The 25,881-nt window shown below is 40.8% G+C and overlaps 2 protein-coding genes across 4 annotated transcripts; one reads left to right on the plus strand and one right to left on the minus strand.

Annotated features, from left to right (window-relative positions):
• Positions 1-112: 112 nt before the first annotated feature.
• Positions 113-8,806, plus strand: pks1 (polyketide synthase 1; the record flags this gene model as incomplete). The annotated part of the gene is made up of 6 exons (XM_082547488.1): positions 113-170; positions 290-443; positions 1,537-1,697; positions 1,795-1,998; positions 2,086-2,267; positions 2,358-8,806. 6 exons carry the CDS (start codon positions 113-115, stop codon positions 7,836-7,838), a joined length of 6,240 nt encoding a protein of 2,079 aa, XP_082403614.1. The 3' UTR covers positions 7,839-8,806.
• A 1,090-nt stretch (positions 8,807-9,896) lies between these two features.
• LOC309714274 (phenolphthiocerol/phthiocerol polyketide synthase subunit C-like) lies at positions 9,897-24,273 on the minus strand (the record flags this gene model as incomplete). 3 transcript variants are annotated; one of them, XM_082546577.1, is made up of 6 exons in its annotated part: positions 9,897-15,570; positions 16,618-16,799; positions 16,929-17,135; positions 17,317-17,477; positions 23,552-23,705; positions 24,216-24,273. In XM_082546577.1, the coding sequence occupies 6 exons, from the start codon at positions 24,271-24,273 to the stop codon at positions 10,027-10,029; spliced, it is 6,306 nt and encodes a 2,101-aa protein (XP_082402703.1). In that variant the 3' UTR covers positions 9,897-10,026. The 3 variants fall into 3 exon arrangements, with proteins under 3 accessions (XP_082402703.1, XP_082402701.1, XP_082402702.1); XM_082546575.1 differs by lacking the exons at positions 23,552-23,705; positions 24,216-24,273 and adding an exon at positions 21,142-21,215; XM_082546576.1 differs by lacking the exons at positions 23,552-23,705; positions 24,216-24,273 and adding an exon at positions 20,490-20,509.
• Between the last annotated feature and the right edge of the window lie 1,608 nt (positions 24,274-25,881).

Consider the following 25,881-nt stretch of genomic DNA (forward strand, 5'->3'; position numbering starts at 1 on the left):
CTGACCAAAAGCAGCAACCAGTGCGAAACATTTACTATGAAGAAACTTGAAATTTCATTTTGTGTTTTCAAAAAAGCTCTCAGAGCAATCTTATGATTGCCCCAAAGGAACAATGGAGGACGCTGATGATGACATAGCTGTTATTGGGATTGGATGCAATTTTCCCGGAGGTACAACCTCATTTTGACACCATTTAAAGCAATACTGAATATCTGCATTTTTTTTTTCTCCAAAGGTCGAAATTCTAAGATAATGTATACTCAGGTTGTTGTGATACTTTATATTTTAGGTGAGGGGGTGGACAGTTTCTGGAGGGTTCTGTTGGAGGGAAAGAGCTGTGTGGTGGATATTCCAGCTGAAAGGTTTGACACCACTCTTTGGTATGATGCAGAAGGTAACAAACCTGGGAAGATACAGACAACCAAAGCAGCTCTAATAGAAGGGTGAGTTTAAAAATGTTTTAACCACTCTTAATAAATGGCAAACTCATTGTTAATTTGTTATTAAGTTGTTAACGAAAAAAAAAAATTGAAACTGAAATGTTAGTATTCTTATTGATGTTGTTGCTTTTAGTTTGTTGGCAGTCAGTAATTACAATGTAATAAAATTATTAGACTGTTTATTCACAATTAATTGGTTAATTACTAATCATTTGTAAGCTTTGATGTAACATTTATGAGTTTACGTTGTAAACTAATGGCTAGTTGGCTTGTAATTTAAAATGTTATGTGTTATGTTTATATTCATATTTACAATGTTCATAATATAATAATTCATAACAAGCATTATAAAGATTATATTATTTTATTCATATATTTTATATATTTTTTATTGTGCTTTTATCTTATATTGTTATATTATGTTTAGATGAGATCATAAAGCTGCAGCTTATAGTTATGATACATCGTTAAATTGTTAAATGTACCAAATTTATTGATTACAATTTGTAAACCTTAAAGGACAATTATGAAGTTTAACCTGGTGGGTGTAAAACTTTGTATTTTCTGGATGGGAAACAACTCATGGTTGTCCTTTGAGTTTGTATGACCTGAGTGCCTCCTTGCCTGCTAGTTAACAATTAACACACTTAAAAGCTGCTGTGTGGTGCACAGCCCTCAGAGTAAAGGACAGAAATAGGCTTAATCTAAGCCTTTCAGGACAAAAAAAAGTGGATACAGTTGAAGTTAGTAATGGCCTGTTTTTGACTTGTTTTGTTTTTGGTTTAACACAATGACAAAAATGTTTGGTAAAGGTCAACAAAAACATAATACAGTAACATTAATAAAATTTGTATGCAACAACAGCTTTGCATCAGAATGTAAATGGAAGTGTCTGTTGTTAGCTATGACACAATACAGGATTTGTAAAGTATTGTGTATAACACAAACTACTAACAAAGTGACATAAATTACAAATGACCAGTGATTAGTAAACTGTATTATTTCTTTGTTACCTACAAGATATAAAAGTTTAATTAAGTTATTTTTTTCTTTGAAATTTTTGAATTATGATGGATCTACTTATTTTATATTCTAGGTTTAATGAGTTTGATTACAAGTTTTTTGGTATTACTGAATCGGAGGCTGACTTCATGGACCCTCAGCAGAAACTTCTGCTGCAGTGTACCTACAGGGCATTAGAAGATGCAGGAATAGCTATGGAAAGCATCAGTGGAACCAGAACTGGTGTTTACATAGGTACTCTTGCTACCATCTATGATACATTAAAAATCCTTAGCAATTTTAAAAATCCAGCAATTTTAAGTCTGTTTTGATTGTGACTGTGCTGCTGCAGGTCTTATGAACAGGGATTATGAGATGCTCAGAAATAATAGCCCTGGCACAATAACCCACTACAATGGCACTGGGACGGCCATGAGTCTTGCAGCCAACAGGATTTCCTTCACCTTCAATCTGACTGGCCCTTCTTTTGCCATCGACAGCGCCTGCTCATCATCTTTGGTGGCTCTTCATGTAGCCAGCCAGGCTATAAAGCATGGTAATATACGTATGCTTGGCTGCCAAAAAAATAAACTATTGGATGATGTATACAAATTAATTATTTAACGACCTTTCTTTCAACCAGGAGACTGTGAAATGGCACTATGTGGAGGAGTTAGCTGTATAATTGAGCCGAAGGTATTTGTTGCCCTCAAACAGGCAAGCATGATCTCACCTGAAGGAACAAGCAAACCTTTTTCCGCCCATGCAGATGGCTATGGCAGGGGAGAGGGCTGTGGTGTAGTACTTCTCAAGCATTTGAAACATGTAGGTTGATGATTTGATCTTTAGTGTCAAGTAGTTTTATATAATTGAGATACTATCCAGTCTTCTAATGATGTGACTTTCTTTGTCAAGGCTTTAAGAGACTGCAACAAAATATGGGGTGTTATCAGCAAGACAGCAGTCAATCAAGATGGGCACTCCGTCACTCCAATCACCAAACCCTCCATGGTTCAGCAAGAGGAGCTGCTGAGAAGAATCTACTCTAACTCCGACATCATGAACGTTCAATATATAGAGGCACATGGGACAGGAACCCTTGTTGGAGACCCAATAGAAGCGGGAAGCATCTCGAATGTCATTGCTAAACCCACTCGTTCTGAGACACTTCTGATTGGGTCTCTAAAGGGCAACATTGGACACACAGAATCTGCAGCTGGAGTTGCTGGACTCATTAAGGTACTGCTAATGATGAAGTACAGCACTATTGTTCCCTCAGTTTTCTACTCTGAAGATAGTTCAAGTATAGATGTAAAAGCCTTGAATCTGAGTATTCCAACTAAATCTGTTAGGTGGGAGACAAATGGGCCAATGGGAAGGGTGGCTGGGATCAACAGCTTTGGGTTTGGAGGTACAAATGCACATGTAATTGTAAGACAGTATACAAATGCTACAGTTCCCTCTCCAACACCGAAAGACTGTACAAAAGTCTTTGTCATATCTGCAGCGTCTGAGAAATCATTAAGCCTGTCCATCAGTGACACCCATGAAAGACTTTGCAGGAACCAGTCAGTTGATTTGCAGGCACTCTCATACACCTCAGCGTGCAGAAGAAGTCATTACAAACACAAATATAGGAAGGCCTTCCTAATATCTTCTCTCTCAGATTTAGAACACCAGTTAATGTCTGCACTGAAGGCTAAGGTTCAGGCAGTAAGGTCTAACATCCAGGTAGTCTTTGTGTTCTGTGGAAATGGGATTGCCTACAAGGGGATGTGCAGGCAGCTAATGAGTAAGCTTCCTGTTTTCAGTGATAAGGTGAGAGAAATTGAGACTCTCTTCCAGAGTCATGGATCTTTCAGCATGAGTAGATGGCTTTCTAGTGAGCATGATAACAATGATTTCAATGAGCCAAATGTTGTGCAACCTCTTCTATTTGCGATTCAGGTCAGCATTGCTACTCTTTTGAAACACTGGGGTATTAAACCTGATGCCATGCTTGGCCACTCAGTTGGAGAGGTTGCTGCTGCTCACTGCTCAGGTCTCTTGTCTCTGGACAATGCTGTCAAGGTGTTGTACCACCGTAGTACTCTCCAGGGCAAAGTCAAAGGAGGGAAAATGCTCGTGGTTGGCAATGTGGCTGTAGATAAGGTATTAAAAATTCTTCCGAACTTTACTGGGAAAATTAGTGTAGCTGCTTTTAACAGCCCTCAGTCCTGCACTCTGTCAGGAGATGCTGATGCCATAGACACCCTCCATGAGAGGCTGAAGAGCATCTTTAAAGATGAAACTCTCTTCCTTCATGTCTTAGATGTTCCAGCAGCCTACCATAGCCGCATGATGGATCCAGTATTAGAGGACATTAAGAGAAGAATAGATGTTTTAGATACCAACAACATAGAGTGCAAACTGTTTTCAACAGTGACTGGAGACAAATGTTCAGATGGTGATTTCAGCTCAGGCACATACTGGGCCAAGAACATCCGAGAGCCTGTTTTATTTGAACAAACGCTCCGTGCTGCCATCAAAGACAAGTCGACGAGGGGAAATGTGGTCTTTGTGGAGATTGGACCTCGTAGGGCTCTCCACAGGAACATATGTGAGACCCTGGGCAATGATACCGTAGTTCTTCCCACCGCAAACCCTGATAAGGATTATGGCACAATCCTCTCAACAGTGGCAAAGCTATTTGAACTTGGCATGAACGTGGACTGGCATAAGCTATACAGGGGTTTGGAGACATTGCCCACAGCTCTTCCAGTCTATCAGTTTGACACCACAAAGAAAGACCTGAATTTTGAATCCGTGCGGAAAGGTGATGAGCATTCTTCCTTTACTCCCCATACACTCATGTCCCAGATAAAGAGGGATAACAAAGAGTTCATGAGCAACCTCTCTTCAGAGACCGTGCCATACCTTTGGGAGCATAAAAACAACAGCATTTCCATTGTGCCGGGTTCATTTTATGTCGAACTAGCTTTTGCCTCTGTGATGGCAAGTTTTAAGCCACGTAAAACTATTACCCAGCTCCATCTCAGTGTTAGATTTGAAAGTGTGTTAACACTCAACTCACACTCTCAACAACTGAAAGTGAGAGTAGAACATGGAGAGAAGGAGGGCTCATTTGCAATACAGTCCTCTAATGCAACGCATGCCTCTGGAAGGTACACATATCAAGATATCAAGCCATTGTTAGAGGAATCAAACATTTGTCCTCGAATGATCTTCCAACGGTGCAAGTTGGTTTGGACGAGAAATGAGATCTATTCAATTCTTTCTCAAGCAGGATTTGAGTATGGCCCTCTTTTCAAACAGCTTGATGATGTGCATTTTGGGGATGAATTCAAGGAAGCTGTGATGGAAATTCAAGTCCCTGGTGATCTTCTGAAACATCTTCATGACTATTTTATTCATCCTGTGCTGCTTGACTATTTTCTGCAAATGACTGCTATGTTAGCAATGGGACAGCTAACAGTCAAGCAGGGATTCCCTTCAGGTATTACAGATATAGTCATATCAGCACCACTGCAGGAAGAAATGATTATGTACTTGCGAGCAACTCAAGAAACTCCTGACTATACTGATGTGTGCGGTTGCTTTTCCACAAGAGAGGGCAACGTATTAGTGGAACTTAAGGGGGTCAGGATTTCATTCGTGGGCTGCAGCTCAAATGTTTCCCAGTCACTGTTCTTCCAAAATGAAGCAGTTGCTGTTGAAGAAGAATTGCAAAATGGCAAAATAAGAGCAATTGTTTTTGAAGATAACCTCTGTATTGCTAAAGGACTTGAGCCATATTTGCACCCAGAATCAATCACTGTGGAGAGCAAAGAGCACTTGAAGGCATACCAAGTTCGAAATTTAGTGCTCCAGTGTCTCACCAGCAGAGTGGATGTGGAAAATATTCTCTTCCTTTGGGGTGTTGATAACCTCACTCATCTTTCATCTGAAAAGATGCTGGACTGCTTGATGACTTGTTGTGAGATTTTTCACCATATTGTTCTGGCTGTAAAAGAGAGCAAACGCTCATGCTCTGTCCATGTCATTACTTACAGATCATCAGAAATGTGTGTGGATCATATCAGCCCTGGTTTTGCACTTTCTGGTATGATAAGGGCTTGTGCAGCAGAGTTGGCAGATCTTTCTTTTCAGCTGATTGACCTTGCTTCTGTGACCAGTGAAAACATACAAACACTTGCTCAGGTAATAAACACCTGCAGACACCAAGAGGTTTGGATCAGTAAAGGGAAGGCAGCAGTAACAAAAATGGCACGGACCAGATTGACAGATAAAGCTTTGTTTGATGGTGAAACACATTCAGTGAATCCAAGAGACTTTGTTCTACACAGTACTGATCCATACAGTATAGCCCATTTGTCTGCCACCCACTGTGACACTAATGGAAAAGCTCTCCAAGAGAAGACAGCTGAAATTCAGCTAATCAGTGTTTGCCTGCATTCATCAGATTACTTCCCTGTGACCACTTCTCAACTGATCTTTGGTAAGGCAATGTACTGGAACAAGCATACATCACTGAATCACAGACTTCTGGCTCTAGATTTCAGTGGCATTGTCACAGCTGTGGGGAAAAATGTCAATAATCTGAGAGTTGGAGACCATATTGCGTCATGTTACCCAGTTCATGCCACCTCAAAAATTGTAATTCCTGAAGCAGTGTGCTACAACATTAAGACATTTCCATTTCTAAAAGAGACTCCATGTGTGTCTTATTTCATACTGGCATGGGAGATCTTGCAGAGCATACTGTTTGAAGATAAAAAGCAGCACAGAAAGTTGACTATTGTTTCCCCGAAATCAGGCTCTGCTCTGACGAAGGTTCTGGCTCTCACAGCAACCAGGTCAGGCTGGAGTGTTTCCTCTCAGTCACATTTCACTGGAGAACCTCCATGTTTTGATGAGAGTCACGCATTCGTTCTTTTGCCACCATTTGATGCCACTTGGCAGGAGATGTATGACAATGGGGCTCTTGAAAAACACATGATTTTCGTGTTTAGCAGTCATATGCCACCCTCAGTCTCAGACAGATTGTTTACTCCAAAGAGCGAACACATTCATGTGCATAAACTCGATGTGGATTATGTTCTCCAGAAAGCTTATCTACAAGCACGAAGCAGGAATATCTGCAACTGGTTAAAATCATTAGGCTTTGATACAGGATCTCTACCTCTAAGAAGGGAGTTGTATCTGTATTCAGACTCAAAAGTGTCCTGGTCCCGTACAAAACCTGAGTCCTATTTCACAACAGAGACAGTGCAGCAAATAGTTTTAGGCCATGAAGAATCGTGTAGCCTGGCATCTGAAATCCCTATGTTTGCAATGCCTAGACAACTCTTTAAACAAAGTTGTACTTATATCGTAACCGGTGGGCTGTCTGGTTTGGGTCTTGAGACAGTTAAGTTTTTGGCCCACAATGGTGGAGCTTGTATTGCAACTCTGTCAAGAAGAAGACCTTCTGATAAAACACAGTTTGAAATGGATCTCCTCCAGAAAAGATACAGGGTTGCTATCATAAACATCCAGTGTGATGTTTCTGTGATGATGCAGGTAGTTGATGCAATTTCAAAAATTGGTGAAACATTCCCTTGTTGCCCTATCAAAGGAGTGTTTCACAGTGCTGCAGTGTTGCACGATGCATTGATTGAATCTCTTGATGAGTCTCTCTTCAGAAAGGTGCTGCAGCCCAAAGTTTGTGGTGCTCTAAATCTTCATTATGCAACACTGCACAACAAACTGGACTTTTTTGTGTGCTATTCTTCCATCTCATCAGTCATTGGCAATGCCTCACAATGTAACTATGGTGCAGCCAATTCTTTCCTCGACCTGTTCTGCCATTATCGACGAAATCTCGGCCTATCTGCACAGTCCATCAACTGGGGTCCTTTGAACCTTGGTCTCCTGCTGAACAAAGATCATTTACAAAAGTTTCTAGAGGCAAAGGGGATGATGATAATGGATGTTTGTGAGGTTCACGAGACACTTAAAAAGAGTCTTTTGATGAACAGACCCCAACAGGTAATATGCAAATTCAGCTTTAAAAATCTCAGTATCCATGTCCTTTCGCAAAATGGGTCTCTCAGAAAGCGATTGTTACCTTTGGTAGAAATGGAGCTCAAAGATGAAGTACATAACAAACCCAAAATCCCAAGTTCTTCCACATATGAACATGTGAGGAATATTGTGAGTGAAATAATCAATGTAAGTGCAGAGGAACTGGATCATGACTCCAATCTGTGTGCTTTGGGGATTGACTCGATGTTAGCAATGACTCTGCAGAACAAGATTTTCCAGGAGACAGGCGTAAATATACCTTTGGTTGTAATACTGGACCCAAACAGTACACTTACCAGTTTAGTAACTAATGTGTTAAAGAGTGAATAATTAATTGCTATTCTATTACTACTGATGACATTTTAACTAAACAGTTACATTTGTCTAACTTGTTAAATAAACCCCAGGCAGTGTTTTCAAAGATAGTTGGAGCTAATTAGCTAAAATAAATATTTACCCAGCTTCTAAACAAACCCTAAATTCCATTTCATTTTACTTTTCTACATTTATTGTATTGATTGTATGTATAGATTTTAAATGATGCTAAAGTCCATTAATTTGGGTTCCAGGGGAGTAAATGTCGTACATACATTGCTAACATCCTGCTAATGCACGCTATTTTGTTATCTAATGGTTTAGTACAGTACATCCTGTCCCCATGGCACAGGCTTTTCTTTATGTTTTGGCCTTTTGTCCACATGTAAATGGAATTTTAGGTCACTGAAAACTGAGCTTTCAAAACCCTCCTTTCAGAAACTCTGCTTAAGTGTGGACAAGGAAAAATTAAGATTTTGTCTTCTTGCGTTTTTATGCCCCATTTTTGGACGTCACACTTTGTGCTGTGTTATTCTTTGCAAGCTTCCGGTTTGCTGATTAACTTTGGCATAGTACTGGCAGTATATGACACGTTTTTTTGTTTTATGTGGACGGACATGTTTAAACATAAAAGTGGAAAAATCCCCATTTTAAAAATACTTTTGAACATGTAGACGTAGTTAAGAAGCAGCTAGTTGTGTTTATCATAAGTGAGCACTCTTAGATAGCTTCTGCTAAAAACTCTTCTGCTGCTTGTTTGCTTGAAACCAAAATATAATAAAAAATAATGACAAAACAAAACATAATAATTCTTTATCCCATGAGTATTACAGTCACCTTATAAGCGCTCTGTACAAGACTTGTTATGAGAACCTCGACTATTTGTTGTGATTACAAATTTCTTTAATTAGTTTCAGATCATAATTTAATTACTTTTTAATTACTTATTTTATTTTACTTTAATTTGTATTTTCAAGAAATTAATAATCCTCCTTTGAAAACATTGCTTCATTATTTGGTGTTGTGTATTAAAAGCTTGACGAAGTTTGTGTCTAGTACTCTAAAACTGTTATGCCCTTTGTCATAGCTCCATTGTAATATTATTTTAAGTCTGCATAGCATTGATTATAAAGCAGTGAGTTACACAAGTTATGCCTATGATCTATGATGTATGTACATAAATAAATTAAAAAACAAAATAAGCTTAAATCTCTTTTAATTCAGCTTTGAAACGTAGGGTATTTGTGTCTAAGTGTACAAAATAGATGACTTTTGCCATTGAAAGCTTTGCATATTGAAATGACTATGCCAGTTAGAAATGGTTCATGTATTATGTACCTTTTTTAAAAATAAATAAAAAAAGAAGAAGATAACAATGTTATCAAGTTTGATTTTTCTGTGTCAAAAAAGAAAGAATTATAATAACGACATGATACATCATGATAGCTTAGGTGAAACCTTTTCAAATTTTAAAACTAAAGTGCAGTGGATATTAAATTGCTCTATGATATTTTGTATTTTATTTTTATCACATATTCATCTCTCTGGGACCAAATTGACCTTTCCATACGATATGATAATTTTGTGCTCAGCAGAAGGTTCAGAAATCATGTGTGCTGCCAAATGATCATTCATAAAGCTTTTTTCCATTAGTGTCATAAAGTTGATAAACACTCAGAATTAATCAGTTAACAGTGATAAGCACTGATAGTAGATAGTAGAAGGAGAGAACCCAGTGACAGATGCAGCAAGACCAATTATAAAGATAAAACATTTATTTCAATTTTAAAAAAATAATACAAGATAAGGCACTTACTTTACATAATTTAGCAGTAAACGCATTTATACAGACTTACATGTTTAGTTGCAATCCGCTTTTTTTCTGTACCATATTGGTGAGTAAAAGAATGACATAAAATATCTTTTAAAAACTTCCAGTTAGTACAATACATGCCATTTGTTTAAAAAAAACGCATTACAAAAAACAAAATCAACCAAAATCTAAAAATGAGTGCCAAAAAGGATGAAAAGTTCTGTAAACAAGTAGCATTAATATCAGAACTTTCTTTTATTGCAATGGCCATTTTATTTATTTATTTTTTAACTGAATCTCAGTGGAAAAAATATATTGAATCCATTATTGTAGTGTTCTGACGGTTGATGGCTGATTGTATTCATAAAGTAATATCTCCATTTGAGTTTTTCACAATCTGGTAGAAACTTCAGCTTCATCTGGTAGAGACTCTGGGTTCTCACTGACACTTTCGCCTTCAGCTCCTTCACTCAGTAGAGCTGCCATTGTTGCAATAGTTGCATTGGGATCCAACAGTTTCACCAAAGGCACATTCACACCTCTCCCCTGAAAGATCAAATTCTGCAGAGTCATAGCCTGCATAGAGTCAATGCCTAAGGATGAAAGTAGTAAATCATCTTTCAGCTCACTCTGCTCCATGCCAATAGTCTCACTAAGTAGAGAAACAACATAGTCCTTTGGAGAGACGCAGACATCTTGTTTAGTTTCAGAGTAAGTCTCTCTAGATTTTTGGAAGGCTGCCTCAACTAATGCAGAAAGGCGCATAGTCAAGGTGTTATTTTGGGAGAGGATATTGTATCTGATGTTTCTGAAGTGAAACCTGCAAACAGCTTGCTGGGGTCGGTTGAGCACAAGGCATTGCTCCAAGCTTTGATAAATCTCAGCCACATCTAAAATCATTATTCCCTTTGCTTCCAGAAAACGCTGGAAATGTTCTTTGTTCAAGAGCAGACCAAGGTTCAGAGCTCCCCAGTTGATAGACTGTGCAGGCAAGCTGAGTTTGCGCCTGTATTGACAGAACAGATCGAGAAATGTATTGGCTGCTGCGTAGTTTGTTTGCGATGCGTTTCCCAGGAAAGCGGAGATGGAGGAGTAACATACAAAGTAATCCAACGGACAGTGCTTTGTTGCATAGTGCAAATTCAGGACACCGTTTATTTTTGGCCTGAAAACCTTCTCGTACAGAGATCTGTTAAGGGTCTCAATCAGTCCATCATGCAAGACTACTGCACTGTGAAACACACCTCTGATCGGAAAACCAGGGAACTTCTTGCCAATGGCATTGATGACTTTGTGCATATTCTCATAAACAGATACGTCACACTCCATGCTGGTGATGCTGTTTCCACACTGTTTCTCCACATTGTTGATTTCCTGCTGTACTTCTGGTGTGGGCTTGCTTCTGGAGAGAATGACAATGTACTCACCACCTCTTTGTGAGATGAACTTAACAGTCTCAAAGCCCAGACCAGAAAGACCACCTGCCACTACATACACAGACCTCTTTCGAAAAAGCCGTTTTTTTGTTGGGAGAAGTGGAATCTCAGACAGTGTGCTGCCAACATCATTTTCTAGAGCTACGACAGCCAATTTCTTGGAGCTGAAATATGAGTCTGGTTTTGCTGAATCAATGCTTTTTCGTTCAGATTTTGCACTCTGAAAGGTAAAGCTTTCAAGAGCCAATTTCCCATTAAAATTTAAGGACTTAAGCCAGTGATAAAGGTATGGCCTGTGTATTCTCAGGGATCCCTTTTGGAAAATGACTGGCATCTGAATTATCTGTACACGAACACCTTCCTTTGCACTTTGGAACACTTCCTCAATGACTACATCCTGCTTCGGAGATTCACATACGATTACAACATGTTGTAACCCTGGAAAGTTGCAAATTTGAGCAGTTAGGGATTCATCAAATGGAGGCAGAATGACAACTGCACCCAACTGACTGGCACCTACAAAAGTCCCATTGCACTGCGTTTCAACATTCACATTCCAGCCTGATTTGCAAGCGCTAAGTGCCAAGACTTTCAATAGTGCAGAATCAGGCACAGAACATATGATTGTTATATTACACTTGGCTCCGAGCAAGGCTCGATGAAGGATTTCCCATGCTAGCACAAAGTAGGAAACACAAGGTGTTTTTCTGAGGACTGGGAACCTTTTTGTGCTGTAGCACACTTCCTGTGGTACTCTGATCTTACTTGCTGCCACCACAGGATAACAGGAAGCAACATGTTCTCCCACTCCCAATTTCCTTACATGTTTTCCAACTGCAATGACAGTACCGCTGAAGTCAAGCGCGAGCAGCTTGTGTTTCTGAGATGAGTGCTTGTTCCAATACAGTGTTTTGCCGAATTTTAGATTTGAAGAGCTGACTGGGAAATAGTCTGATGAGTGAACACATATCTTACTGGGCTGGATTTCAATGAATGTATCACTGATCGGCTCAGCCTCCTCGTCAGAGCGAATGGCACTCAGTTTCGTAATTTCATGTGGATCAGCTGTCAGAAAAATACAAGGTTCAGACACTGTAGATGTATAAGTGCCAATCTTATTGTCAGTGATTTCTAGTGGGGTGCGCACAATGGAAGGTTTCAAGACCTGTCCATCTTTTACCACCAGTTCTGGGTGCTTGCTGCATGGGTATGACCTTAGGGCATCAGACAGAGCTGCAATGTCCTCAGGAGAGATCCCGCTCATATCAATCAGCTGAAAAGAAAGATCTGGTATCTCAGCAGCGAACGATCGTGTCATACCAACAAGAGCAAAACCTGGACTTACATGATCTACTGTGATATCAGATGAACGGTAGGTTATGGCTCTAATTGATTTTGGGAAGTGAATTCGCTTTAGCTCAACAACTATTTGGCGGAAAATCTCACAGCAGTCAGCTAGACTCTGCAGGATGATTTCAGCTGGCCGTGATGTGAAGTCTTCATTGCCCCACAAAAATAAGACCTCATCAAAGTTTTCTCTAATAGCTCTGATTTTAAGATTTGCCAGAAGAGAAGGGAAACCATTGCCCAAGATGTCCTTTGCATATGTGATGGGAATGTAATTAGATGCTGAGTCCAAATGTTTCTTTAGACCATCAGCAATCCCTAAAGTATCACAGAACACCAACGCCTTTGGAGGAGGAGTAGCAATGTGATCATTTGGGACAACATCGAAGGCATTGTGGTAGAAGTACTCATCTACCACATGAGAACGACTGCCTAGGTACTTGATTATGACATTTTTGACCTCAACCAACACTCTGCCTTCCTTGTCTGCAAAGCACCCACAAACCCCAAAGTGATCAGTGCCCACATCAGTTGCTCTCAGATAAATAGTCATCTCATTTTGCAAAGGTTCAAAGACTGTAAGACTTCCTATTTTGGCAGGAAATCCTGGCCTGCCAGCAAAGATGTGCTCTACTGCAACTGGGAGAAGCTGCATCAGATAATCCAGCAAGACAGGATGAATGCAGTAGTCATGCAAATGAGGCTGAAGTTCTTCTGGAACTGAGACTTTTGAAAAAGCCTCTTTCAGATCATCTCCATAGTGCACATCCTTCTTATTCTGGAAGATGTCTCCATACTGAAAGCCTCCTTGAGAGAGATACCCATAAAACTCCTGAAAGCTCACTACAGATGTGCATCGTTTGTTGATGGAGCTTAGTGAAATGCGCTGCTCCTCAATCAGCCTCTCTTTCTTTGAAACCACAGTGCCTGATGCATAAACTACAGATGAGGAGAGAACGGTGAATCTGGTTTCCCTCTCTGTTTGTTCTAGTTGCACTTTCATTTCAGGTGGATTCTGTGTTAAAACAAATGGTCTGTGAAAATTGACACTGAGCTGCAGTGAACTGAGAGGTACTTTTGGTTTAGCACTGGCCATGCACGCAGCTAAACCCAGCTCAGCATAGAAAGCACCAGGGATGATGGGTACATCATTATGCTTGTGCTCTTTCAAGTAGAAAGAAGAGTCAGACTTTAGATCACAAGTGAAAATGTTGCTTTCACTTCCCGTCTGACACAGCACAGGATGATTGCTTGCTGTGTTATTCTGTGCTGCCCCAATGATAACATCCTTGTCTGAGCAGTCAAATTGATATTTAGGAAAAGGCAGAGGTACTGTCTCAAAGCCTTTATAGAAGGTGTTCCAATCTACTTGAACGCCGAGTTCAAACAGTTTAGAGACAACAGACATGACTGATTCTTGATCTCTTTCTGGCTGCACAGAGGCAAGGACAGCTGTGTCATTTCCCAGAGATTCCATAATGTTTCTCTGCAGTGCCCTTCTTGGACCTATCTCAACAAACACAGTGTGCTTCTTTCCTCTAGTTGCTGACTGTACTGCCTGCTCAAAAGCAACCGGCTCACGAATGTTTCTAGCCCAGTATTCACCTGTGCAGAAATCTCCCTGCTGGACTTCCTTCCCTGTCACTGTTGAGAACAACTCTGTGTCAAGATCATTTGCCTGTAAGATGCCAATTTTTTCCACAATTTCTGGTAGAATTGGGTCCATCATGTGGCTGTGATAAGCAGCAGGGACATCCAGCACACGAAGGAACAGATTCTGACTATTGGCTGAGGTGCTTAGCTCCTTATGGAAGCGCTCAATTGCGTCTGCCTCACCTGAAAGGGTGCAGGACTGTGGGCTGTTATATGCAGCAAGGCAAATTTTACCAGAGTAAGGAGGGAGCAGTGAAGATACCTCTGATACAGCCATGTTGCTGATCACGAGCATCTTTCCCCCGGTGACTTTTCTCTGGAGAGTGCTGCGGAAATATATGACTTTTACTGCATCCTCCAGAGACAAGAGACCAGAGCAGTGAGCGGCTGCCACTTCACCAACAGAGTGTCCAAGAATTGCATCAGCTTTGACTCCCCAGTGCCTGAGCAAGGTAGTAATCCCAACCTGAATAGCAAAGAGGAGGGGTTGGACAACGTCTGGGTTTCTGAAGTCGCTGCTCTCAAATTCGCTCTCAAGAGTATCCAGTATGTCCAGAGGACTGAGCTTTTGGAAAAGGTCCTTAATTTCTTTGATCTTTTCTCTGAATATAGGCTCGTTTTTTAGTAGCTGCATGCACATACCATGGTAGGTGACACCATTTCCACAGAAGACAAACACTAACCTTGGATCTGAGAAGGCAACACTGATATTTTTGCCAACAGTAGCAATTAGCTTCTCTTTTAGATTAACTACAGAAGACACTGTGATGGCTTTTCTGTATTTATGTTTTTGGTGGGTTCTTCTGCAAGCTGACGTGTAGAGCAAAGAATCTAGATCAAACCGGTTTTCTGCCTGTAGCTGACTGATGGTATCTTCCATCATCATGTTAAGTGATTTTGAAGAATTTGCAGATATGACAAAATACTTGACTTGCTTCTCATCATGCCTTTGCTTAGAATATGGCTGGATGTGCTGTGTGACAATGGCGTGTGCATTTGTTCCCCCAAAACCAAAGTTGTTAACTCCTGCAACTCTTGCACTAGAGCATTCCCATTTTTCTGGTTCCTTAGGAATTTTAATGTTTAGTGCTGTGGTATCTACACTGGAAGCCTTATCAGTGTAGAACACCGAAGGAACAATGGTCTCATGCTTCATCATCAGGAGAACCTTAATGAGTCCAGCGACTCCAGCAGCAGATTCCGTGTGTCCAATATTGCTCTTTACAGAGCCAATCCAGAGTGTCTTTGAACCGGGAGGTCTAGATTTAGCAATGACGTTGGAAATGCTTCTTGCCTCTGTTGGGTCTCCAGCTGGGGTTCCAGTCCCATGTGCCTCTATGTACTGGACATTTGCCAGGTCAGACTCTGAATAGATTCTGCGGAGAAGCTCCTCTTGTTGTGTCATGGATGGTTTGGTGATTGGAGTAACAGAGCGGCCATCTTGGTTTACAGCAGTTTTGCTGATTGTACCCCAGATATAGTCATGGTCTTGAAGAGCCTGTCAAGCAACAAAAAGATCAAAATGAAACATGAATAAAAGTGTGTATTGATAAAGAACATCTAACACCAGAGTCAAACATATTACATGACATATTTGAACTTTAGCTTATAGTTATAAATATATAAACTAGATTGCACTGATGTGAGTTACTCAGCTGAAGGATAAATACTGCAGAGATTTCCACTTTGTCTTAAATCAAACGGAATGTTCTATATTTTGCGTAAAGGTATAAAAAAAGAAACCCTTCTTTTAACTGTTTCCCTTTTCACAACGAATTGACACAGTGGATGGATCCATATTTTTGATTTGGCAAAAATATTTTGCCCTTTCAGTGCAATCACCCATGTTTCTCCTGACATTTTAGGCAAACATTTTAACCACTGCACTATGGAGCCACTTGTACAGCTACAGAAAATACATTTGAAAATATCCTCTGTTCAAGCTGGTTAATTAGAACTAAACTAAGTGTGCAAAAATGAAAATGAAATGCTAAACCAATCTGTTGGAGACAATTTTTATAGGCTAGGCGAGCAGGTCAATCACGTTTGATGGAAAGTGTACAGTTGGTCACTGCAGTTAATTGCAATTGATCACTGAATATGAAAAAAAAGGGAGTCATTGTTGTGTTTTTAGCTCATCCTCCCGAAGGACCAACAGGTCTATGAAATGGCGAGGTGTTCATCGCCCATCTGTCTGTCCCTCCATAATTCACAAGGTTTGCAACTCCCCCTAGAATATTTCTCAGATTTTAGCTAAACTAGATTAACTGTAATGAATATGACAGTTTGTGATCCTGCTGTACTTCTCAGTGGATTTTAATTATCATTAGTTTGTGCAACAGAGCCATTACTTTGTACAAGAAAACTGATAACTCCCCTTCTGTACTTCATGTATTATAGTAATCTATGAATTGTGATGGATCATCAGCTGGTTGAGCTACTACATTGCCAACGTCCGGGTTTGGCACTTTGGCAAACTGCCCATTTAATGTTTAAATTCCTGAAGTATTTGACATTTTCTTATAATTAATCTGCATATGCTGACCTTTTTCAGTGGTTTTAGGAGAACTACTCCGCATCCGTCCCCTCTGCCGTATCCATCTGCTCTACTGGAAAAAGGTTTGCTGGTTCCATCAGGTGAGATCATCTTGGCTTTGCTCAGCGCAACAAAAACTCTTGGCTCAAGGATGCAGCTGACCCCTCCACAGACAGCCATTTCACAATCCCCTGATAAGATAAAGGACACCATATCATCCCAACTAATTAAAAGCTAACGCCGCTTTCTAAATAAATACGACACTACAGAATGATTTCCTCTATTGCTAATTAACCTGAAGTTATCTATGCTGGACAGACCTTGTTTTATTGATTGACAGGCAAGATGAAGAGCCACAAGGGATGAAGAACAGGCGGAGTCTAAGGACAGCGAAGGTCCGGTGAAGTTGAAGACATAGGAGACTCTGTTTGCTGCAATACTCATGGCAAGTCCTGTGCCAGTCCAGTGGTTGATCACATTTGGGTGCACATGTGCAGCATTTGTTTCATAATCTCTGTTCATTATTCCTACAGAGATACATAAAACACAGGGGTCATGCACTTATCATTTTAACATTATTCATTTGAATGGATGTAAATTTTGATGGTAATTCTGGTATAAAAAGTAGCTTTGTTTTGGATCAAGCACCCATTATTGTAACACAAAACAATAAAAACACAAAACACAAGTAAGCTTTTAGTACCTTACCAAAAAACACTCCTGTTCTGGTCCCACTGGCTTTTTCCATTGGAATTCCAGCATTTTCTAAAGCCCTGTAGACACACTGAAGGAGCTGTTTTTGCTGAGGATCCATTTGTTCCACTTCACTGTCACTGATGCCGAAAAACCTGTGGTCGAATTCATTAAACCTGAAAATACCAAAAAAATAACAAGGTCAGATTCAGGCAATGGGATTTTCTAATTATGGTTTAAATTCTTCCTTCTTAGATTATTTCTCATACATGTGTTGCATTTACAGTGTAATGCATGTACAGACTCTAAAGCTGTAAAGCTGTTTCTATTGTACAAACCTATAATCAGTTTCTATTTTTGGTTTGTCCACAATTTCAGTGCAATACTCCACCAAAAGAAAGGAAATTAATGCAAATGAAAGGCAGATTTGCTTAAATCCAAAGAGCTAAGGACAAAACACTGCAGTTTGGTAAAACACAATGAAAGAACAAACCTAAAACATGGTAAAAATAAGGTACATTCTCTTTCTATTTGGAAGTTTTACATATCTGGACATGACAAATATAATTTGGTCCAGGTCACAAAGATAGGTCAATACAACCTAAAGTGAATTAAAACACATGACATATTACACCATGCTTTTATTTATTAAAACAAACAAACAAACAAACAAACAAACTAAGCCAAAATGCAGAAGCGATGTGTGAAAAACTTAAAAAAACTAAGTAGATCTTCACTACTTCCATAGAAATTAACTGGTTAACTAGCAGCCAAGCCCTGTAAATCAAACAAACTTGATTTACTGATCCGAAAGTTTGAGCACCTCACACTTCTTGATCAGTTATATTTTGGTGGTTTGTTAGTCTGGAGTATTCGGGTTTGTGATAACACAATGTCAGAGAGGTAAGACAGCAATGACTAGTGGTAATTATTATAAGCAAGTGGAAAACTTTCAAGACAGTTTTTCATTGTCCCAGGAGTGGAAGACCCAGCAAATTTACCTCAAGGTCAGCCTGTGAAATGCAATCTTAGACTCTGCAGGCCTCAGTTAGAACATTAAATGTTCAAGTTCAGACATTTATGGCGTGTTTGAAAAGGTTTACCAGCCTCTTCTCTCTAAAAAGAACATTTCAGCACTGCTTAGGTTTGCCAAGTTGCATCTGGACAATCCACAGGACTCGTTTGGACAGATGAGACCAAAGTGGAGATGTTTGGCCATAACACACAGTAAACACATATCAGGGTGATGGTTTGGACTTGTTTTATAGTCACAAGATCTGAGAACCTTGTAGTCATTAAGTCAGCCACAAACTCTTCTGTTTACCGAAGTATTCTAGAGTCAAATGTGCAGCAATCTGTCTAACAGCTAAAGCTTGGCCCAATTTGTGTCATGCAAAAGGAAAATGATCCCAGCAAATCTACAACAGAACAGCTAAAATGAAAATAATCAAGGTGTTGGAATGCCTCAAAGTCCAGACCTCAAACAGACTGAAATGATGTGTTGAGGCAAACCTCAATAAACTGAAACAACATTGCAAAGATGAGTTGGACAAAATTCCTCCACAGTGAAGTGCCTGCCTGATAAAGTCATGCAGAAAACTTTAAGTTATTGCTGCTAAAGTTGATTCTATAAGCTACTGAATCATGGGGTCCTCAGGTTTTCACACACTGCTTCTGCATTTTGGCTCAATTTGAATTAAACCCATAATAACACAGCGTAATATGTCACGTTTTGTAGTTCATCTGAGGTTGTACTTGCCCAAATTTAAGACCTGATAGAACTGGATGATTTTTATTACATCCTGATATGTAAAACCTCAAAACTTTTTTCTTAACACAACTGTATCCATCAGCGCTGTCTCATTTTACTGCCTTAATGATCATGTGCTACATTTATGACCGAAGGTAACTGAGCACTAAATTGCTTATATTTTATGATTAACATATGAGACAGTTGTTCTTTGTCAGCGTTCAACAAGCAGTTCAGTGAGTTCACTGTAAGTGGGTTATCTTGTTATTTGTATTTCACAGTTATATACAGCCAATCCGGTCGTTAAGTCTGACGTCACTAGCCGTGGCTGGGCCTAAACTCCGCTGCAGGTCCATATATCAAACGATCACTATGGCATTACTGAGAGTTGAAAAACTGTCTAAAGTCTTTCATCTTTAAAATGATCAGCGTTCTGCTCTACCAGGTGTAACAATTGAGTTTAACATCCAAGCATCCATGAAAATGGAATTTATGACATTTAACGGAGTTAGAAGTTAGCAGGAAGTTAGCTCGCTAGCTTCTATCTAAATACAATATAGCATGTCCTGACTGCGGGGTTTTGGAAACAAATTAAAACGTACAGCTCTGTTATCACTTCCAACATAAATGAAGACAGAAAACTAAACAGCAGTGACGTTTGTAAGGTTACTGAAGTTTGGCTAGCTGGTATATAATGATGTGCTACGTGACCACTAGCGACACAGCTATGTTAGCATAATATAAACAAGCTAACTTTTTTCCACTCGATAAAAGTTAACGTGAGTGTTCTCGGTGGTCAGGAACAAATGTAATCGCATGGCAGCATGCTCTAAAAGGACCAAACTTCAGCCAGGAGAACAACTGAGATAATCCATCCACAATACAAGGTTAGTCATTCATATACTGCTGCATGGGCTGGGCTGTAGTTACATCCTAAGGTTTTAAAAACTGAGCTTAAATAAATGATTAGCGGTAATAAAAGCTGAGGGAGGTCAACAGTGATCACTGACTGTTTTATGAGCTTTTTGAGATTAAATAGAAGAAAATACAAAACATTAAAAATGTCAACAACACAAAAGCCATATTAAACGCAGACTACTTTAGGCCCAGAAGTAGGATTCGTCACGTCATCACTTAACGACCGGATAGGTGATGTTCAGTCTGTGACATCACCAGCAATGTATATACAACACACTAAAACCATTAGGCCAGCGGTCCCCAACCTTTTTTGCGCCACGGACCGGTTTATGCCCGACAATATTTTCACGGACCGTCCTTTAAGGTGTCGCGGATAAATACAACAAAATAAAACTAGTACTGGTACCGAAAAAAAGAAGATTTATTCATAACACACGTAAAAGACCGAGGAAAACCGAGTTAACGATCAAAATGATAACAAAATAACGCTGAAAACCGATAAAAACCCTGAAAACCATACATTTCACACCTGAACCTCAACTCTCGCGGCCCGGTACCAAACGACTCACGGACCGCTACCGGTCCGAGGTCCGGGGGTTGGGGACCGCTGGATTAGGCCATCTTCCATGCAGGTAGATTACAGCACAACTGATATTTTATTACCATTCCCCGAAAGTCCTATTATGAGCACTTATGCTCCATGAATTGGTCTCCCAGGGTGAAAACGTTTTTGTGGAGTTTGACTGTAAGATCCCAAGGAATCTGATTGAGAACATTCAGCAGGAAAGGCCTAAACTGAGTGAATTCTGCAGTTTTCCAGCAGGAACAACACCACCTGAATCAACTGGCAGATTTGCCTCCCTGCACAGAGGTAGGTTAAAGTAATCTAAAATGGTGCCTAAAGTTAAGAAATGAAGTGCTTTTCATAATTTTTGTAGTCACTCTGAAATGGCCCTATGTTTGAAGATAAAGCAGGGTTGTTGTTATGTAATATAACATGGACTTGATAAGAAAAACCTTCAGTGACAGTTAATGGATTAAATTGAACCATGCATCTTAAATTATTTACTTCCCAAATCAAAAACCCTGGATTAACGGAGATGTTCGCGCGGCACTGGCGGCACGGAACACCGCCTTTGCCTCCGCGAACACATCGGACTACAAACACGCACATTACCAACTCCGGAAGACGATCAAAGCAGCCAAACGTGAGTACAGGGACAGGGTGGAACAACAGTTTGACAACCCTCGGAGTATGTGGCAGGGACTAAACACGATCACAGACTTTAGAGGGAAAACCAGCACACCGCAGACCACGGCCTCTCTGTGTGAGGATCTAAACGTATTCTACGCTAGATTCGACACAGCGAACACCATGAGACCGGACAGTGTGCGCACCGCGGATGACGTCAGTGCGCACACTGTGTCTGAGGAGGATGTGCGGAAGTGCTTCAGGAAGGTGAACGCACGCAAAGCTACTGGTCCGGACGGGATTCCCGGCCGCGTCCTCAGGTCATGCGCGGCTCAGCTGGCTGGAGTGTTCACGCACATCTTCAACCTTTCCCTCTCTCTGTCTGTAGTCCCAGCCTGCTTCAAAATGGCCACCATCGTCCCTGTACCCAAATCCTCCACCATCTCCTCATTGAACGACTGGCGACCTGTAGCCCTGACCCCCATCGTAAGCAAATGCTTCGAGAAGCTGGTCAGGGACTTCATCTGCTCTGCACTACCCGACTCACTGGACCCTCTACAGTTTGCATACCGCCACAACAGGTCCACTGATGATGCCATAGCCCTGACACTACACACTGCCCTGTCACACCTGGAGAAGAGAGACACGTATGTGAGGATGCTGTTTGTAGATTACAGCTCAGCATTCAATACCATCGTTCCCTCGAAGCTGGACAGGAAACTGCAGGATCTAGGACTGAGCAGCTCCCTCTGCAGCTGGATCCTTAGCTTCCTGTCTGACAGACGCCAGGTGGTCAGACTGGGCAGCATCACCTCATCCCCCATCACACTGAACACTGGTGCTCCACAGGGGTGTGTACTGAGCCCTCTCCTGTACTCACTCTACACCTACGACTGCACAGCCACTAACAGCTCCAACATCATTGTGAAGTTTGCGGACGACACTACAGTGGTGGGTCTTATCACCAACGGTGATGAGACGGCTTACAGGGAGGAGGTCAGCGCCCTGACCCACTGGTGTCAAGACAACCATCTCACCCTCAACGTCGCAAAGACAAAGGAGTTGATAGTGGACTTCCGGAGGTGCAGAGAAGTACACACCCCCATCACCATCAACGGCGCTGCTGTGGAGAGAGTGAGCAGCTTCCGGTTCCTTGGCGTACACCTGGCTGAGGATCTTACGTGGTCAGTACACACAAACAAAACAGTGAAGAAGGCCCAGCAGCGCCTCTTCTTTCTCAGGAGACTGAAAAGATTCGGCATGAGCCCCCGCATCCTCAGGACCTTCTATCACTGTGCCATTGAGAGCATCCTCACTGGATGCATCACCACCTGGTATGGCAACAGCACCGCCTACAACTGCAAAGCTCTCCAGCGAGTAGTGCGGTGCTCTGAACGGATAATTGGAGGTGAGCTTCCCTCCCTCCAAGACATCTACAGGAAGCGGTGCCTGAGGAAAGCGGGGAGGATCATCAAGGACTCCAGTCACCCCAGCCATAAACTGTTCAGACTACTTCCATCAGGAAGGAGGTTCTGCAGCATCCGGTCCCGTACCAGCAGACTGAGAGACAGCTTTTTCCATCAGGCCATCAGACTGCTGAACACGTCATAGACACCTCAGCTTCACTACTGGAACTTCAACATTATGCACTCCACACTGTATATAAATGCCACTTGTTTTGCACATATTCAACTCTGTATATTTTATATATTTTATTATTATTATTATTATTTTATTTTATTTTTTTACTATTTAATTTGTAAAAATGTGTATACACACACACACACACACACACACACACACACACACACACACACACGTAGGAAAATATTTAGTATACACATCCAGAAATGCATACACTATTATATATTGTACATATATTTATTAGTTTCAGGTTGGCCATTCTTGTATTTTGCTCGTTTGTGTTGTTGTGTTTGCACATCTCTGTTGCTTGTGGGGCTCGCACACAAGAATTTCACTCGCATGTGCTGTGCCAGTGTGCCTGCACATGTGATGTGACAATAAAAAGTGATTTGATTTGATTTGATTTGATTTGAGTATTAATAGGACATCTAGACATATGTAAACAGACTCATTTCCATGGAACATTGTGCTAACTGATGGAGGTTTATCATGTTAAGAGGCCATATTTGAGTAGTCCAGTGTTTGGAGCACTTGTTTTATTTTCAAAAGGGGAAAAAACTAAACCGTCTTTGGAAAAGCGTCAAAATAGTACATCTCTGTTTTAATACAAATTAGGAGCAGCAGTGTGATTTCATTAATCAACACTTCATTGTGTGAAATTGCCAAACAAAAGTTAATATGACTGTACTGATAGGCGCACATTTGTGAAACAGATAAGCAGATCTAAATGAGATAAGGGGCCATACCCGTCAATGAGAGCAGCCTTGGCTGTGCGGGATTTACCCGGCTTGTTGTCATCAGGATCATACCAGCTGCTTAAGTCAAATCTCTCTTTGGGAATTGGCACAGAGCAGTTTCTCCCGTTCACCAGAACCTTCCAGAAATTGTCAAGCCCCTCTCCTGTTTTTGGGAGAAGATACATATAAAACACTTACTTTTTACACTTTATGTAACTATAGTGAAAGATTTTTCACTGTTCCTAATATACTATTTGGGGAATGGTACAGTTTTTGCCTCTGTATACCACCATTTGTGTCTTTTTAAGAATCTACTAGATTAAGCCTAGCAATGCCTCCTTCACCTCAGGAACAAATCTTTTGGGTGTTCCAGTGGACAGCTATCAAGTTTTTTGTAACAACCTGTCAAATTACTTTTGAGCCTCTGAAAATGACTGCAGTTCCTAAACAATTCATCTAATACTTTTGTCTTTAATCAAAGCTGAAAGTCTGCACTTTCATTATCTTGACTGATTTCAAATCCACTGTGGTGGTGCACAGATGCAAAAACACAAAAATGTCCATGTTTAAATACTTCTGGATCTGACTATACACCATGTGACGCACAACAATCAAATTAGGTAGTAAAATAATATCAAAGACACAAAACAGAAACTTCCTAAAGTGTCCTCACCGCCTGGAAAATTGCATCCAATTCCCACCACTGCAATGCTGTCTTCAGTTTCTTCCATTGTGACAGAAAATCACTGAAAAATAAAAAAATAAAAAAACCAGAAATCTTTAGTGTGTTAGCATGCAATCACCATGGCAGCAGATCAAAAAAAAAAGTGGAGCGAGTTATTGAGTGAAACAGTGTAGTTAGTCCAGTTTAGTCATGCAACACTGTATCCTTACATCCATCCCGTTGGCAGTTTCCCTCACTGATGGTATCACTGCCGGACTTGCCGTTCTTATAGCCAGCTTCTTTTCTTTATCAAACATTAATGATTCATGCTATACGTGGCCATGGAGATGAAGGACTTCAGTGCACACATTTATGGTGCCTCGCAAATGATTAGACCACGTTTAATGGGCAAGTCAATATATTATATAATAGCATGGCCCTATCACAGTTTCAGTTTAACTAATTATCATGTTTAAAATCCTGGAAACAACTGGAAATGGTTATAAAAGACATTTTACACTAACTCATATTAATTAATAAGACAAGTAAGTAATAAGTAAGCCATAAGTGTTATCAATATTACAATGTGCATACCACAGTACCCACATAGCAAGCAGGTCTGGCCCGGATCCGGGATCAAGCCAGCATTCCTGGCTGACTTCTGGCATGATAAGACATATGTCATCCAGATATGGGCCAGGCCTGGCATAGATGGCACTGTCTAGTGATGGCATGCCACATCTGGTCCGATTGTGGTTTGGTGTACGTGGCCCAGGCTCATAGAAAATAGGTCTGGTCCAGATCTGGCATCAAGCTGGCACTTCTGACTGACTGGTGTCATGGCAGGGTGTATGTCAACCAGATATGGGCCAGGTCTGGCAATGATGGCACTATTTATGTATTTTAGTTAGAAGACCCAAATGCCATGTTGCAATACTATACTGCTATGGTGGCCAACGTTTCAAATGCAGAGTTGACAGGTTTGTGAGTGTACACTTTATCCAAAACCTAGTGACGGTTTACTCATGTTTACCACTGTGTGGCTGTAGCTCAGGAGGTAGAGCAGGTCACCTACTGATCGGAAGGTTAGTGATTTGATCCCTGGCTCCTCTAGTCTGCATGTCAAGAGTGTGAATGCGTATAAATGTAGTTGGGGAGCAACAGCGTTTCGTCATGTTGCTTTTGCACTATTATGCTCCAGCACATGTTGTTATTACATTGCTTGATTAAGGTACACATTAGGCTGACATCTGGGCCAGCACAGGGCCAGCAGTGTGTCTGCACACAATGTGCTTACACATGGCCCACATACCACAAAGAATGACGGTCCTTTGGTGTCCCAGATAAGGTTTACCAGAGGTAATCCACACATGGGCCAGCACAGGACCACCAGTGTGTCTCCAACTGGCCTTGTGCTGGCCCATGTGTGGGCCCCCTCTGGCAAACGAGATCTGGGTCACCAAAGGGCCGTTATTCTTTGCGGTATGTGGGCCATGTGTAAGCACATTGTGTGGGCCAGATTGGGTATGTTAAGTGATTGTACATAACTTTGTTGATTACTTGATTAGATAAGTTAAGGTCATAGTAGATATTCAAAGCCAAGAATGTCCAGGAGTAACAATATCTCTAAGGTAACTTTTGAACTGAAATAGTTTCTAATAGTACCACAGAACAA

Source organism: Aulonocara stuartgranti (genome assembly GCF_965226115.1).
Source record: "Aulonocara stuartgranti genome assembly, chromosome: 9".
Lineage (NCBI taxonomy): Eukaryota > Metazoa > Chordata > Actinopteri > Cichliformes > Cichlidae > Aulonocara > Aulonocara stuartgranti.